Raw genomic sequence first — 17,415 nt, 5'->3', positions numbered from 1 at the left:
AGAGTTCTCTAGTAGCAACACCACATATCTGGCGAAATTCTTATTTACCAGAGAGAAAGAAAAGGAACTGGTACATGAGACACTAGCAGATGAGGCGTAAAGAACTTTATAATACCCACTAACTAAAATCTGCAAGGTGGTTGGCCACTTCGACTAGTTATTTTAAGCATCTGCCTTTTATTTAAAAGAACTTGCTATCATGGGCCTCAGTTATTATTCAGCTCGTATAGAATGTGTTGAAATCATCAAAAATCAAATATTAATGTGGTGGAAGATGCTTGCCGTAGAATACCAGTCACACTCCACTCCTGCTTCCTAAGGAGATTGTAGGGACTTGTCCTGAGGAGACTGTACCACCAGTTGTTTTGTCCCTGGAAGAAAAAAAAGAAAGGATAGAGAAGGGGAAGTGAGGAAGATGGTTATACAAGGTGATCCCCAAATCTTAAAGTATCTCATTGCTTTGTAAGCTTTATGACCACAGTAATAATCCCATTTTAATGGGTAAGCTCAAAAGCTGTATTTCCACCCAAAAGATACTTGAACTGATAAAATGATTCAGATATGACACAACCAACCTAAATTCTTAGGGCAACTTGGTTAATGTCAGACTTATTGAAATATATCTCCTTTACTTGTTGTTCTAATATTTCCCTGATAGTCTCTTTTCTGTTTTCTCTTAAAATCAGGTTGAAGAACTACAGCCTGGGTTTTCTAAGTCCAATTACATGTTCATGGCCAAGGTAATGAAGACCACTGTTTTAAGATCACTTTGAATCCATTGCACAAAAATGTGCTGCCCTTAACATTATTTTTTTCATTTCTAGTGTTATGTCGATCTTAATCAAATAGACGATGCTGTGAAGTTCTGTAATTTGGCGGTGTTGCTTCCTTGTATTACCAAAGAGGTAAGTCCACACAGTGACAAGAAGCACTATTTAATTAGTACAATTCCAGCCTCAACTATGAGTAAGTGGCTCAAATACATCTGGAGTTTTTTTCTATCCTAAAAGATTTTATCTTGGATTTAACATGTATTATGAAGTTTTAAAAATTGCTATAGATAACCCTTCACCAGGAGACCCCTTATATCTTTAATGGGCGTGAAAGTCAGTTGTGGGCTAGCAGTTGAGATACAGTGATGCTTGTTGGGTGTTACACAGCAGGGAGTAGAATAAGCCCCAGAGGAAGGATAGAGGAAGGTATAATTCTGCAGAGCTGGTGATTACACTGGGGGAGGCAGCAAGCAAGCTAGACAGGCCACCCACCCAACAGCAGGAGGAGGGTCCCTGCAGTGGCTACCATCAGTCCCTGGTGCATAGCAGGCTGTGACTGTCCAAGGCCGTGGAGAGGACTAAAAATATGTACTAACATTTTCTCAGTCTTTGAACACCGTTAATGTAAAAGAAGCAGTCACATTACTTCTTGCCTTTTCTCCCACTAATTCAAAATTCTGGATGTGCTCTAAGCTTTAGGAATTTCACAGCATTAACAGCTCGGTCTGTGTTCCTGTATACAGGTATTGTGGGAACAAAAAGAAATAGATAAATGTTTTCCTGTTCCCATCTCATGTGCTGTGCTGTGCTCATTCAACTCTTTGTGACCCTTTGGCCAGGCTCCTCTGTCCGTGGGACTTTTCAGGCAAGAATACTGGCCTGGGTTGCCATTTCCTTCTCTAGGGGAATCTTCCCAACCCAGGGATCAAACTCGCACCCTTTTTGTCTCCTGCATGGGCAGGCAGATTCTTTACCACTGAGCCACCTGGAAAGAAAACAGCCCTCCTTCTCCAGAAGACAGTTTGTGTAACTTTTCCAGCAAAGAACAGATTTTGTACCCTCAGGTTGCTTGCTTCTTTTTAGTGGTCGGGAGCCTACTGTCTTTCACATCTCTCCTGAGCAATGCCAGTTTGGGTTACATGCAGTCGTTTTAAACTAAGTGTCTATGCATTCTTATTAGAAAGTTAAAGTGAAAGTTGCTCAATCATGTCCGACTCTTTGTGACCCCATGGATTATACAGTCCATGGAATTCTCCAGGCCAGAATACTAGAGTGGGTAGCCTTTCCCTTCTCCCGGGGATCTTCCCAACCCAGGGATCAAACCCAAGTCCCCCGCATTGCAGGCGATTCTTTACCAGCTGAGCCACCAGGGAAGTCTATGAATTCTTATTAGAATACAAGATTAAAATTCAATATGATAATGAGGTATACTACCTGGTGTGAAATGCAAGTATCTATGCATGACATTTAGGGCTCTCACAAGAGGGCCAAATTGATGAGCTTCAGGGTTTGATCCTTGGTTGCTAAGTCTTCTCTCCCTTTCCTCCTCCCTGCCAGCCAAACCTATCCTCCGTGGCTTCAAATGCTGCATACCTACCAGGGATCCTCAAATTTGTGTCTCTAGACCTCCCCTCTGAGTCTAGACCTGATTATCCAACGTCCTGCTTGACATCTCCGCTTGGATGACTCACAGACATCTCAGACTCAACTCATCATTAGGCCTTTGCATCCACTCTTCCTCCATCTGCCCCTCTTAGTAAATGGCACCTCCACCCCCATAACTGGAAAGCTGGGAATGCTCTTTGACTCTTCCTATCTCTCAGCACCCCCCAACCGGGTGTCTCCCCAGTCACCAAGTTCTCAGAGTTGTTCTAAACATGCCTTGAGTCATCCAGCTGCGTGCGTGCTCTCTCTCCCTCTATCTGTCTCACTCTCCAGCCAGCCCTCCGAGTAGGGCACCATCCTCTTTCACCTGAACTACAATCATGTAAACCTCCCAGCTGGTCTCATAGCCTCTTGCCCCTGCTCAGTCATTGTTGGCTCTCAGTGTCAGCCAAAGCCATAGATTAAACATAAACCTCACATATCACCTCCTTGCTTGAACACACTTTGCTTTTAGGATGCAGTTCAGAATTATAGCATGCCTTTCAGGGCTGGCGTCTCCCAGTCTCTCAAGCTCCATAGTTTCCCTCTCTCCTCCTCTGTACTGTGTTCCTCCCGCCTTGCACCCTTGGCATATGGTGTTCCCTCTTTCTGAAACATTCCCTTACGAACCACCCCCCACTCCCTTCATTCTTCAAGCCTTACCAGAAATGGCATTTCTTCAGGAAAGATTCCCTTGGCACTCTCAGGCAAGAAGGTACCTCATGCTTTTCCTTCTTGTCATTTAGCACAGTTGTGATTCTATAGTTATTTGTGTGGTTGTTCCATGGAAGTAGCAACTAGGTGTTTTCATTCATCACTCTCTTCCTGGTGCCAAATATAGTGCCCGGCATATAACAAGGACTCCATAAGTATTGGTAGGAAGGCTCCAAAGACTATTACCATACAAAAGAAAAAAAATAATGCTAATAGGAATACTAAATAGCTGCCCTGTGCTGAGTCACTCAGTCATGTCTGGCTCTTTGCGACCCCATGGACTGTAGCCCCCCAGGCTCCTCTGTCCATGGGGATTCTCCAGGCAAGAACACTGGAGTGGGTTGCCATGCCCTCCTCCAGGGGATCTTCCCAACCCAGGAATCGAACCCAGGTCTTCCACATTACAGGCGGATTCTTTACCGTCTAAGCCACCAGGGAAGCCCAAGAATACTGGAGTGGGGGGCCTATGCCTTTTCCAGGGGAACTTCTCCATCCAGGAATTGAACCATGGTCTCCTGCATTGCCGGTAGACTCTTTACCAGCTGAGCTAGTAATAAGTGTAGCTAAGAAAGCTGGGCCCTATGGAACTATTTATGTAATAAGCAAAACAGCATTAGCAAATATTTCCCACATTACTTATTTTTTCCAGTAATTTGTATTCCTAGGTATTTTTTTTAACGTGGTTAATATACTGTCAGGAATATCTCAAATTTCTTTTTCAGTTAGAAACTAGAATGAGGCAAGTTATCTGTAGTATCCACTCTCTGTAAAGGTTTTCTAAGTTGAAGTATATCACATCAGTGATTTTGCTGACCCAGTTATTTATTTCCAACATATCTAGCTTTGGCATTTGTTACAACAAAGGCAGCTCAGCCGTTGGTTTTCTCTCCCTTTTGTGAACTTGCATAGCATCTGTGCTTCTTTCCATGCCACTTGTACCCTCTTCTTGGCATCACAGTTATTCGTGAAATGACTTCTGTCCTTATCAAGGAGCCTGGAGCTCGTCACATAGCACTTAATATTGGGACTGTCAGCCCTTGGGCCTCTAGAGCCCAGATTCGTGCATGTAAGCTGCTTTATGTTTCCAGAATCTGAAATTACGGTATTTTATTATTCATGTGGACTTTTCTTGACCCTAGAAAGGTAATGTCAGGTCCTGGGAATCATTCCTTCTTTTAAAATAAAAGGGATTCCTGTGCCTGAGACAATGTGAGAATGATCACTGAGTGAAATAATGATGACCTCAGTGGCCTGAAAGTTGTTTGCCCAGAGGAAGTGTGCAAGTTATTGGCTCAGAGCAACCTGAGAAAGTTCAAATGTAAAAAACATTGTGTAAGATTTTGTGTTTCAGCGAGGGATATGCTAATTCAGTAAAGAAAAAAAGCTACTTTAAAAATGTTATAAAACTTTGAAATGACATTCATTGCTCCTCTAAGACAAACTCTTTTTGGACAATAAATACAATGTACCAGAAACAACCACAGGAAGAAGATGCCTCTGGGAGTGTAGAAATTAAAGCAAGTGATATAGTTGTCTTTGAAATTACTTGTAGTTTAAAGTCCTAGGCTTTATTTACAACCAGTTCTACAGATTGATAATCATCACTTTCCTTAGTAACCACTCTTAGTAAAAAAAAAAATCCTAAATTTTTTTTGTTTTTGGCTGCACCACTCGGCTTGTGGGGTCTTAGTTCCCCAACCAGACACTGAACCCAGAGCCCTGGCGGTGAGACCACCGATTCTAACCACTAGACCATCAGAGAATTCCCTAAAATCCTAATTCTACTTTAAATATCTTCAGTTCTAAGTTCTGTTTTAGTTAAGATCTCATATTTTATTATCTTAGTTAAGAGTATCGGTTTTTCAGATAAGTTTAGAAAGTATAGTCAGTCCCCAACTCTTAACCTGTCTGCCTGTTGTAGGAAATCCAGCAATGTTGTCCAAGGTCTCATTTGTTAGAAATTTGTATTTGCCTATTTTTTTCTCATTCAAATGTATTTCTTGTACATTACCTTCTCTGCTATTCTTGCCTAGAGAATATATTCTTCCTTGTACGTTAAAAAAATTTTTTTGATAAAGCCATTTTGTAGTGGATACTTTCCCACTATCTGAACAGACATTTGCTGAATTGTAGGTAGGAAGTCTTATTCTGTTTACATACTCCAATTTGTACTCTTTTGTCTCTTACCTTCTGTTTATCTGCATTCAAAATATATTATTTCTAAAATATACATATATATATATATTATTTCTTAAGCTTTCTCAGTATATAATGGCCTTAGCTATATAAAAAACACCTTAAAGAAGTTTTTTAGCCTTCCTTGTAATTTTTTTTAATATACTGTCAAAAAAAAAAAAAGAAACTCATGACTCGATGGACATGAGTTTAAGTAAGTTCCGGGAGTTGGTGATGGACAAGGAAGCCTGGTGTGCTGCAGTCCATGGGGTCGCAGAGTTGGACATGACTGAGCAACTTAACTGAACTGTAATTAATTTTCTTAAAATAACTGTTGATATAGCATCAGTTTGGGATCAGTCATTTTTAACCAGTATGCAGTCTAGTAAAGTTGATGTCTGATAAATCATTATACAAATGCCCAGAGTATAATGGCTTAATATAAGTAAGTCTCTCTCTTATTTATCTGAAGTCTTCAGTAGACAGCATTGATGTATTTTCTCAAAACATAATACTTTCTGACACTTTCAGATCAAACAAATCTATATTTTTAAATGTGTGTGCTTGAGTAAGTGAAAAAAATTAACTTTATTCATTTATATTGCAAATATGGTGCTGCTAGGTCAGAGGCTTGGGATACAGTGAGAAATAAAGCAGATCCTGTCTTTGCCACCATGAATTCTCTAGTCTGAAGACAGGCACTAAACAAGTAATAGCAATAAAGTATGATGAGTGTAATGGAGATGAAAGCACAGAGTTTATGAGAAAATAAAACTGGGACTGCACCTGAACCAGGGGCTAAGAAAAGCCTTCTTGAGGTTCTGATAGGTAACTGAGATTCTAAAGAAATTAGAATTTAAACCCAGTCGTTTAAATCTTTAAGACCTTCTCAGGTGTGGGAGACTTGTTAAAAATATGAATTCCTGGCCTTTTTCTAGAGAGAGAAAAAAGTGCCGAGCTGCAGAATGTGGTGACAGCAACCTCACTATCACTGTGACTCACTCTGTCCATTGGGTTCTGCTCTGTGGGCCTAGTGCTCCGATGGTCCCTGGGCAAGAGAACAGAGGAAGGCAGGTGGTGGCTGAGTTCTTGGCATTGCAGCCACAGGAAGTGAGGACCCTTGAGGACATGGCTGTGGACTTAGGAAGAGTGGGCCTGCTGGACCCATCTTAGAGGAAGCCATACAGAGACATGAGTGATGGAAAACATCAGTCGTTGGATCTCTCTGGGGGATGAGCTCTGAAAATCAGATGTGCCTGCCCAGTTGGTTCAAGGGGAAAAGTTGGGGTGGGGGAGGGAGAGGACTTGCCCAAGGCCAGAGTCTAGGCTGAAAAGTCTTAAAAGCTAGGACCTAACTTCCATGCAGAATATCTGTAAGAAGGAGCCATCTATTGTCAGAGTTCAGTTCAGTTCAGTTGCTCAGTTGTGTCTGATGCTTTGCAACCCCATGGACTGCAACACGCTAGGCCTCCCTGTCCATCACCAACTCCCTGAGTTTACATAAACTCATGTTCATTGAGTCGGTGATGCCATCCAACCATATTATCCTCTATCATCCCCTTCTCCTCCCGCCTTCAATCTTTCCCAGCATCAGGGCCTTTTCAAATGAGTCAGCTCTTTGCATCAGGTAGCCAAAGTATTGGAGTTTCAGCTTCAACATCAATCCTTCCAATGAACACCCAGGACTGATTTCCTTTAGGATGGACGGGTTGGATCTCCTTGCAGTCCAAGGGACTCTCAAGAGTCTTCTCCAACACCACAGTTCAAAAGCATCATTTCGTCAGCACTCAGCTTTCTTTAGTCCAACTCTCATATCCATACATGACTACTGGAAAAACCATAGCCTTGACTAAACAGACCTTTGTTGGCAAAGAAATCTCTCTTCTTTCTAATATGCTGTCTAGGTTGGTCATAACTTTTCTTCCAAGGAGTAAGCATCTTTTAATTTCATAGCTGCAATCACCACCTACAGTGATTTTGGAGCCCAAAAAAATAACTTCTGCCACTGTTTCCACTGTTTGCCCTTCTATTTGCCATAAAGGGATGGGACCAGATGCCATGATCTTAGTTTTCTGAATGTTGAGCTTTAAGCCAGCTTTTTTACTCTCCTCTTTCACTTTCATCAAGAGGCTCTTTAGTTCTTCTTCACTTTCTGCCATAAGGGTGGTGTCATCTGCATATCTGAGGTTATTGATATTACTCCCAGCAATCTTGATTCCAGCTTGTGCTTCATCCAGCCCAGTGTTTCTCATGATGTACTCTGCATATAAGTTAAATAAGCAGGGTGACAATATACAGCCTTGACATACTCCTTTTCCTATTTGGAACCAGTCTGTTGTTCCATGTCCAGTTCTAACTGTTGCTTCCTGACCTGCATACAGGTTTCTCAAGAGACAGGTCAGATGGTCTGGTATTCCCATCTTTTTCAGAATTTTCCACAGTTTATTGTGATCCACGCAGTCAAAGGCTTTGGCATAGTCAATAAAGCAGAAATAGATGCTTTTCTGGAACTCTCTTGCTTTTTCGATGATCCAGAGGATATTGGCAATTTGATCTCTGGTTCCTCTGCCTTTTCTAAAACCAGCTTGAACATCTGGAAGTTCACGGTTCACGTATTGCTGAAGCCTGGCTTGGAGAATTTTGAGGATTATTTTGCTAGCGTGTGAGATGAGTGCAAGTGTGCGGTAGTTTGTGCATTCTTTGGCATTGCCTTTCTTTGGGATTGGGATGAAAACTGACCTTTTCCAGTCCTGTGGCCACTGCTGAGTTTTCCAAATTTGCTGACATATTGAGTGCAGCACTTTCACAGCATTATCTTTTAGGATTCGAAATAGCTCACCTGGAATTACATCACCTCCACTAGCTTTGTTTGTAGTGATGCTCCCTAAGGCCCACTTGACTTCACATTCCAGGATGTTTGGCTCTAGGTGGGTGATCACACCATTGTGATTATCTGGGTCATGAAGATCTTTTTTGTATAGTTTTCTGTGTATTCTTGCCACCTCTTCTTAATATCTTCTGCTTCTATTAGGTCCATGCCATTTCTGTCCTTTATTGTGCCCATCTTTGCATGAAATGTTCCCTTGGTATCTCTGATTTTCTTGAAGAGATCTCTAGTCTTTCCCCTTCTATTGTTTTTCTCTATTTTTTTGCACTGATCACTGAAGAAGGCTTTCTTATCTTTCCTTGCTATTCTTTGGAACTCTGCATTCAAATGGATATGTTTCCTTTTCTCCTTTGCTTTTCACTTCCCTTCTTTTCACAGCTATTTGTAAGGCCTCCTCAGACAGCCATTTTCCTTTTTTGCATTTCTTTTTCTTGGAGATGGTCTTGATCCCGGTACAATGTCACGAACTTCCGCCCATAGTTCAACTTTCAGGCACTCTGTCTATCAGATCTAGTCCCTTAAAGCTATTTTTCACCTCCACTGTCAGAGTAAATAGTTTGAATTTGAGGAAGAAAGGAGTAACCTGAACTCAAAACAATAACCCAGGTTCTTATAAGAGGACATTTGTATAAATATGGGCAAATATCAAGTGCTTGAAGCATAATGAAGGCGTCAAAATTAATCAGATAGCTGTGCAGTGAACATGCTTCAATCCAAAGGAGAAGACGTGTACCTGCAGGAGAATAACACACCTTTTGAATATAACCAGTGTGGCAAAGACTTTTAACTAAAGGTTATCATTGAATGATCAGCATAGAATTCATATGTAAATGAATGAGTTAATATGAATGGATGTGGGCAAACCTTTAACAGCCTCTCATCAGTAGCAGAGATTTCACACTGGAAAGGAGTTCTTTGAACATAATGAGAATGGGGAAGTATTCACTCACAGCTCAGCAATAACTTAACACATGTTAGCTCACACTGAAGAGAAACCCTATAACTGTAACAAACGTGGTGAACACTTTGGCCAGAGAGTTACCTTTTGTTCATACCAGAGAACTCACACCAGAGAGAAACCCTTTGTGATCATTATGGAAATGCCTCCAGTACTAATTCTTTGAAATGATATGAGTGAATTCACACTGCAGAGAAACCATATGAATATCATCTATGTGGTAAAGCCTTTAGTTGATGCTCTAACCTTAGCTATCATGAAACAACGTACACCGGACAGGAACCCTAGAGATATAATGAATGTGGAGGAATCTTCAGGCTCAGCACCAACCTTTATAAACAGCAGAGAACTCACAGAGGGGAGAAACCCTGCAGCCATCAGCCAACGCTCAAGCCTTACAGAAAACTGAGTCAAACAGGAAGGGAAGCAGCAAGTCTTTACCAGGAGGATAAAGCCATTTGGAATCTACATGATAGTTCATGTCAGAGAAGCAATTCAGTGAAATAAACATGGGAAACCCATTACTCATAAAGCAACGCTCCAGGACATGCGAAGATTTTCGCTGTATCAGACACTCTCAGTGTTATGAATGAAGTGATCATGCTTTAGTCAGCCTTCAAGTTCTTATACTTTAGAATTCCTCAGGCCTCAAGTCAATGTAGAAATGCCTTCATCTGGATTTTATATAAGAAAATTCATACTCGGGAGGGGGGGAACCTATCAAGAACCCTTTAGTACAAAATTCAACATATAATTATACTTTTGCCAAATATATTACTGAAAATAATGCCATGTAAAGATGTAAAACTATGATGCATTCTTAGAAATGTTGAATACAGATTTTGGTGAGACGTAATAAACAATGAGATTAATAAGAGTTGTTGATGATAAATCTAATACATGGGTATTTGTCTTTTAAAAGCCATGAAATGGGGCTTCCCTGGTGGCTCAGTGGTAAAGAATCTGCCTGCCAGTGCAGGAGACATGGGTTTGATCCCTGGTTGGGGAAAATCTCACGTGCCATGGAACAATTAGTCCTGTGCTCCACAATTACTGAGCCTGTGCTCCTGAATCCTGGAGCCTCAACTACTGAAATCCCTGCTCCCTAGAGCCCAAGCTCTGCAACAAGAGAAGCCACTGCAATGAGAAGACCACATACCACAACTAGAGAGTAGACCCTGCTCGCTGCAACTAGAGAAAAGCCTATGCAGCAACGAAGACCCAGCACAGCCAAAAAATAAAATAAATAATAAATAAATTTTTTAAAAGTCATGAAACATTATGCTGAGTAATTGAGGTGTTTTCCTTTATTACATCACTGTTAATCGATTAATCAGTTTCCATTTTTTATGCAGCTCTAAACACATTTACAGAGACTTTGTTTAATCAGACAACACCTTTTAATGTGACTGAAAAATGAAACATATAAAAAATGTGTTCTCATTACTCTATTGTTGAAATACATACCTACTTAGCAAGGGTGAATTAAAACATGGACAAATATGCATACTTTATAAGTAATTCAAATATCCCAAGTGATACCAATATGGATGGTATACACACCATATTTTATGAAATACTAGAGAACTAACAAAGGCTTAGAACTGATAAATATGATGTGAAAAAGCACTCTATCAAGTGTATTGTTGTTTTTCAGTCACTCATTTGTGTCTGACTCTTTGCGACCCCATGGACTGCAGCACACCAGGCTTTCCTGTCCTTCCTTCACTATCTCCCAGAGTTTGCTCAAACTCATGTCCATTGAGTCAGTGATGCCATCCAACCATCTCATCCTCTCTCATGCCCTTCTCCTCCTGTCCTTAGTCTTTCCCAGCATCAGGGTCTTTTTCAGTGAGTCAGCTCTTCGCATCAGGTGGCCAAAGTATTGGAGCTTCAGCTTCAGCAAGTATAGTATGGCTGAAATGTTGAATTCTTGAGAGAGAGAAGCGACGGATAGGTAAATGACCCTCAAGGATAAGCAGTGTTTGGAGAACAAGATCCCTGTCTCAGAGATGGAGCAGGGTGTGTTCATGGGGGTGGAAGAAAAGATGAAGAGGCATCCTTCCTTCTGCAAGGCTGGGATACACAATCCATGGAAACAGTGAAGTCTTCAACAGTGGTGGTAGAATTCGGTGTGGAGAGAGTGACCAAGGCACCAAAGTCATCAAAAATAAAATAAAAAGAGAGTGATCAGGAGTTTGTTAACAAATATGAGAAACGGCCGAGGGCAATTACCCTCCACCATTGGCCCTAACACTCCCTCATTCTCTTCCTGAGCCTCCCTCAAAAATATTCTCTTAGCAAATACATTGCTGGTTATGCAAATATGACTTCAAAACAAGTCTTCTAACAGGAGTTCCAGGGAGCTCTGTCTGGGAAAAGGGGGAGAAGTGAGAGGTTGAGTCAGGGAAGAGAGAGCATGGAAGAGCAGTATTGGGGTGAGTACCAGAGAGGATTAATGGCCTGAATGAAGTGCATTTTAGGCAGTGACAAGAAAGCATGACTGGAGGTGGTGGTTTGAGGTGGTGTTTTGTTTTGCTTCCCTGGTAGCTCAGATGGTAAAGCGTCTGCCTGCAATCCAGGAGATCTGGGTTCGATCCCTGGGTTGGGAAGATCCCCTGGAGAAGGGAATGGCATCCCACTCCAGTACTCTTGCCTGGAAAGTTCATGGAGGAGCCTGGTAGGCTATAGTCCATGGGATCGCAAAGAGTCGGACATGACTGAGCGACTTCACTTTGTTTTAGCTGAAAGGCCCTGCCAGTGTCCTCTATCCATAAAACAAAAAGTAAATTAATTAAAGACTTGGGTGGAAGCCCTGGGAAGGAGGTAAAAAAAGGAAGGGGTGTGTGTGTGTGTGTGTGTGTGTGTGTGTGTGTGTGTTAGCAGTTGGACTGGGTAGGAATTAGAGGAATTCTTTGTGGTGCCTCCAGAGGGCAGACATTGCTAAGCCATGATCTTAATTTTAAACCTTTTATTGTAGTTTGAGTATATTTATTTCTTTAAGCATTTAACTGAAACAGTTCTTTCATCTATATCATTCATCTGTAAGAAATTGGTTCCTAGATTTGAGAAATTGTTACTGAGCTCTGGTAGCCAACTGCCTATTTAATAAGCACTTATTTAGAATCTTCTAGGTGCCAGGCACTGAGCTAGCCCTAGGATTACAAAGATAACCTTGAATTGTGGCTTTTCTGTAAGTTCTTTTTAATAATGTATCACTCACCTAGATTCATTAGCCATATTTTCTCACAGTCTTCAAAAATACTGATTTGATAGAAGGTAGACTTCTAGTTTATCAGTCACTGCAATAGAATCACTGTATTAAAGCTTATGATTAAAACTATTGAAGAACTTCCAGTTTTTTTAAAAAAAAAATATAGCCAACAACTGCTTCCAAAATCTACTTTGTCCAGTTTTTCCTCCTCTGTTTACTTTAAATATGTTACACTCCTTAAATTCTTTCTGATAGGTGGTCAGTAAGTGTCTGTTAAACACAAAAAATGCATAGGAGCACCCTACCATCTGAATTTATTTCCACTCTTCATAACTTCCACACTTGTTCTAAGAAAATAATAACACACATAGAGTCCTATAAAACACATCATTTTAAATCTTAAATTACCTGATAAAAAATAGGTAGTTTGGATCTTACCATGAAATCTTGTCTGGATCTTACAGAGGAATCTCAGAGTTGTTCAAATTCTGCTGCTAGGACTCAGACCTTTTCCACATGTTATAGTTGAAGAAGAAAACAATGTTATCATTAACACGATGATGGATCCAGTGTGTCAGCTTATGCAGAAGGGGTTCTGCTTCCTGTATCGACCACCCCAGACAAGCTGGAGAAAGAGCCTGGAAATAGCTCTCCGTATCACTTACATTCTCAGAGATCCAAATCATGCCTGGTCCTAAGACATGCAACAGTTTCTTTGTGATGGTCTTTCAAAAAGTACCCCCTTGTTCAACAAGTCTATTTCAAAGTACCTAGAGTATCAGGGTGAAGTGTGAAATTTTATTGTGTATTTGTATTTTCTTTATAGGATAAAGATGCTCAGAAAGAGGTGAAAAAAATAAGCACTTCCTTGAAGAGGTAAATAAAAGAACTTGCTCGTCAACAAATCAGATGTGGTCTACTAAAAATTTAATCAAAGTTGTGTTTTTTTCTATTATTATCCTTTTTTTCTTTTTTGATGTAAGGGCAGTGTGCTCAGATCTGAAGGTAAAACCATGTTTCTGCAGGATGCATTCCACTGGTAGCACTACAAAACTAATTATGTTATTTGGAGAAATCTATTTCCTATAATGTCACTACAAAATGATCTTTAAACCTGTATGCTTTATATTTTTCCTATAAATAATGTACTATAGTCTTCAGAATATTTCCTTAAATAAAATATTTAAATCAATTCAATAAAATGAACTCTAGTGAGAGTTTTATTGCTGCTTCAATGGAGACTTTACAAAACAAAATAATTTTATTAATGTGGTAGAAAAAGGGAAAAAAGGCAAAGGACATAAACAAGTTGTTGATAAGAGAAAACAAAAGGGGAACTATAACTAGTAATTTTTAAAATGTGAAGAAAATTATAATAGGATACTGTTTTACCATCAAAATAGCAAGGACTTCTTTTCCTTTAAAGAAACATTCTGTACTGACAATGATGCTGCAAGGTGGACCGTTCTCACACACTGCTGCTGGGAGAGCATTTTGACCAAACATTTGGTAAAATTTAACCAGAGCCTTAAAAATATATAAACTCTTTATCTCATAATTTTATTTTACAGAAAAAAATCTTAAAGCAAAAAAGTACACTTATGCACAAATGTTCATAACAGCATTATTTTTTTACAGCAAAACCCTATGTGTAACAGTAATAATCCAGTCAGTCCTAAAGGAAATCAGTCCTGAATATTCACTGAAGGACTGATGCTGAAGCTGAAACTCCAATACTTTGGCCACCTGATGCAAAGAACTGACTCATTGGAAAAGACTCTGATGCTGGGAAGGATTGAAGGTGGGAGGAGAAGGGGATGACAGAGAATGAAATGGTTGGATGGCATCACCGACTTGATGGACATGAGTTTGAGCAAGCTCCGGAGGTTGGTGATGGACAAGGAAGCCTGGCGTGCTGCAGTCCGTGGAGTCACAAAGAGTTGGACACAACTGAGCAACCGAACTGAACAGAACAGTAATAAAGCAGTTAACCATATTAGAATATAACTACAATAGAATATTTTTTACATTAAAAATAATTTCAAAAATGACATAGGAAAATGCACAGAGCATCTTAAGTTCAAGTACAAGACAAAATAATATATGCACATGATCTCAACTCTATGAAAATGTGCATAGAAATTCTTCTATTGGAAATGTTCATATTTCTGTGGCGTTGTGTTTTAGTTTTAATATTCCCCAATTTTTAATAGTTAAAAGGATTTTTCAATTGAACTTAACTAGCAGTGATCTATAGATTCCCCACTACCCTTTATCCAGCCTTATCCTGGAAATCAGGTCAAAAATTGCTTGTTTGCTATCCCAAATGCATGGACACACTTGTACACTAAATTTCAAGCCTTGTTCTAGTAATACCAGTTCATCAAACTGAGCTAGTTTCTCCCTTTCATCTTTTATAACAGCCCATCAAGATACCTAAATCAGTCCAACTGATTCGTGCCCAAACTCTGACAACTAGTTTAACACTGAAACTACTAGCTAAAGAGACAAGAGTTTTGCAGGTACACTTATGTCCACAAAGCCATGGCTACCTCTGGCTATCTCTAAACAGCTAGGAGAATGTGCAAGTTGAGACAGGTGAGTCTAGCAGCAGAAAATAATGTAGAATCAGTCACACTGTAAGCTTTGCTGGAGCAGCTCATTCAAGCAGTGCGTGCGTGCTAAGTTGCTTTAGTCGTGTCCAACTCTGCGACCCTACGGACTGTAGCCTGCCAGGCTCCTCTGTCCATGGGATTTCCCAAGCAGGACTACTGGAGTGGGTTGCCATACTCTCCTCCAGGGGGTCTTCCTGACCAAGGATCAAACCCGGGTCTCTTATGTCTCCTGCATTGGCAGGTGGGATCTTTACCACTAGTGCCACCTGGGAAGCCAGCAGAAAGTGGCATAGAGACTTCGGCTAAGAATTATGAGAAACTACAAGAACACTCTTTGGTAATGGTGGGACTTGGGGTCATAAATGAAACATAAGGCCTAATCAATCTCACTTGTTTTAACAAAAGTCCTATTTGGTCCCTGTAGTCCATAATGCCTTCATTGGACATATTGATGTCTCTCAATTGAGTGGTAAGTTTCTGAATAAGGACTTGACCCAACAGGAGTGTAACTTTTCTGAAAGTTATTTGAATCTTGAAAATATTGTGAATTTCTGCCACATTTGACAGATTTTTCAGTAAGATGTTAATGGAGGAAATCTCTCTCCTCATCCTGGTAATACCATATCCTCTGCCAATTAACATCAGAGCCCGGCTGCCTAATCATAGCTAGTCTTCGTCAGGTTTATAATCAAAGCATGTATGTGTGAAGCCAGCTAAGGACAATTTCCACATTAAATCCACCCTCCCCTCACTTTTAAAAGCTGAGCGGTATTTTTGGATGGCGGCATTATATGTAGATTATTACACTTAAACTCCAGTGAATTTCACACAAAGTGAACCATTATGAACTCTTTCCTCTCTGTAGTTGCTCACTCACCACTCATTCTACTGACCTTGGAGAAGACAGAATAGCTGCAGAGAGTTTCTGAAACGATTTCTCCTGGTGGGTCGCTAAGGCCAAGGCCATGGTATACCCTCTACCACGAAGTACACGAACTCCTATATTTTCAAGAGACTTTATATACAGCTTTGGAAAGGGGGAGTTCCAATCCAGAACATTTGAATGTGTTCAATTTCTGCAGATAATAAGGGGCATGTTATAATATCTCGTAAGACATTAATGTAACTCAGTGTTCTGCTAAAATTTTAACAATTGTCATGTCTGGGTAATCTACCATGTTATCTTTCTTACTAAGTACTGGATATCCTTCATTGTAAATGAAAATCTCTGTTGTGCCTGAAAGTTGTCAAAAGGGTTTTCACTTAATCTTTGCATACTTTTAAATTATAAAAAGCTGTGTTAGTTGGATGGGACCATAGATCTTCTAAACCTGCCTTTTCATTTTACCAGTAAACAGTTTTAGCTCTGATACATAAGCAACACGGACAGGGTCAGAAAATTGGTGAGTGGCTGAGTCAGGACCAGGTTCCAGGCCTTGGAATCTCACGCCTTCTGCACACTTATTTGAGCTCAGGGCCTTTTCCATTGAACTGAGTGGAGTCCAGTGTGTTTGGTGTTGATGGCAGGGAAGAGGGAAGTGGGAGGGAGGGAAAGAGTTCTGAAAATGGTAACACTTGCATGGTTTTACCTGTTCTGAGTGTTTTCCCTGTATTAGTTCATTTCATCCTCACAGCAGCCCTACTAAAAACAGTTTTAAAAACAGCCCATTTACAGATGGGGGATCTGAAGCATGGGGTATTATTTTTATTTTTATTGGAGGATAATTGCTTTCCAGTGTTGTGTTGGTTTCTGCTATGCAACAACATGAATCAGCTATAAGTTTACATATATAGCCTCCCTCTTGGCCTCTCTCCCACTCTCTAGGTCATCACAGAGCACTGAGCTGAGCTCCCTGTGCTATACAGCTGCTTCCTGTTAGCTGTCTGTTTTACACATGGTAGTGTATGTATCGGAGACAGCAATGGGGCCCCACTCCAGTACTCTTTCCTGGAAAATCCCATAAACGGAAGAGCCTGGTGGGCTGCAGCCCATGGGGTCGCTAGGAGTCGGACATGACTGAGCGACTTCACTTTGACTTTTCACTTTCATGCGTTGGAGAAGGAAATGGCAACCCACTCCAGTGTTCTTGCCTGGAGAATCCCAGGGACAGGGGAGCCTGGTGGGCTGCCGTCTATGGGGTCACAGAGAGTCGGACACAACTGAAGCGACTTAGCAGCAGCAGCAGCAGCAGCAGTGTATATATGTTAATGCTACTCTCTCAGTTCGTCCCACCCTCTCCTTCCTCCAGTGTCCACAAGTCAGTGTCTCTATTCCTGCCCTACAGCTAGGTTCATCAGTACCATTTTTCTAGATACCATGCCTGACACAGTACTAGATCTGAACTGGGCAGCCAGCTCCAGAGTCTGAGCGGTGCTCTGAACCACTGTACAATCCTGCCAACAAACGTGGGGATGTGGGAATAAAAGAAGGTGGA

At 40.8% G+C, this 17,415-nt stretch overlaps 1 protein-coding gene across 5 annotated transcripts in view; it reads left to right on the top strand.

The window, feature by feature from the left end:
* Positions 1–13,567, top strand: part of RMDN2 (regulator of microtubule dynamics 2) — a 65,933-nt gene extending 52,366 nt beyond the window's left edge. For 4 of the 5 annotated variants that reach the window (XM_081596188.1, XM_081596191.1, XM_081596190.1 and 1 more), the window contains 4 exons: positions 687–740; positions 825–905; positions 13,192–13,241; positions 13,349–13,567. In XM_081596188.1, coding sequence (XP_081452314.1) covers positions 687–740; positions 825–905; positions 13,192–13,241; positions 13,349–13,454 — 291 coding nt within the window. In that variant the 3' untranslated portion in view covers positions 13,455–13,567. Of the gene's footprint in view, positions 1–686; positions 741–824; positions 906–13,191; positions 13,271–13,348 lie in introns of those variants that run through there. The other variant, XR_014083642.1, reaches the window with a different exon arrangement.
* Positions 13,568–17,415: the final 3,848 nt, after the last annotated feature.

The sequence above is a fragment of the Giraffa tippelskirchi genome, chromosome 4, assembly GCF_054371585.1.
Source record: "Giraffa tippelskirchi isolate mGirTip1 chromosome 4, T2T-mGirTip1v1.2.pri, whole genome shotgun sequence".
NCBI lineage: Eukaryota > Metazoa > Chordata > Mammalia > Artiodactyla > Giraffidae > Giraffa > Giraffa tippelskirchi.
This window is presented reverse-complemented; position numbering and strand designations above follow the sequence as displayed.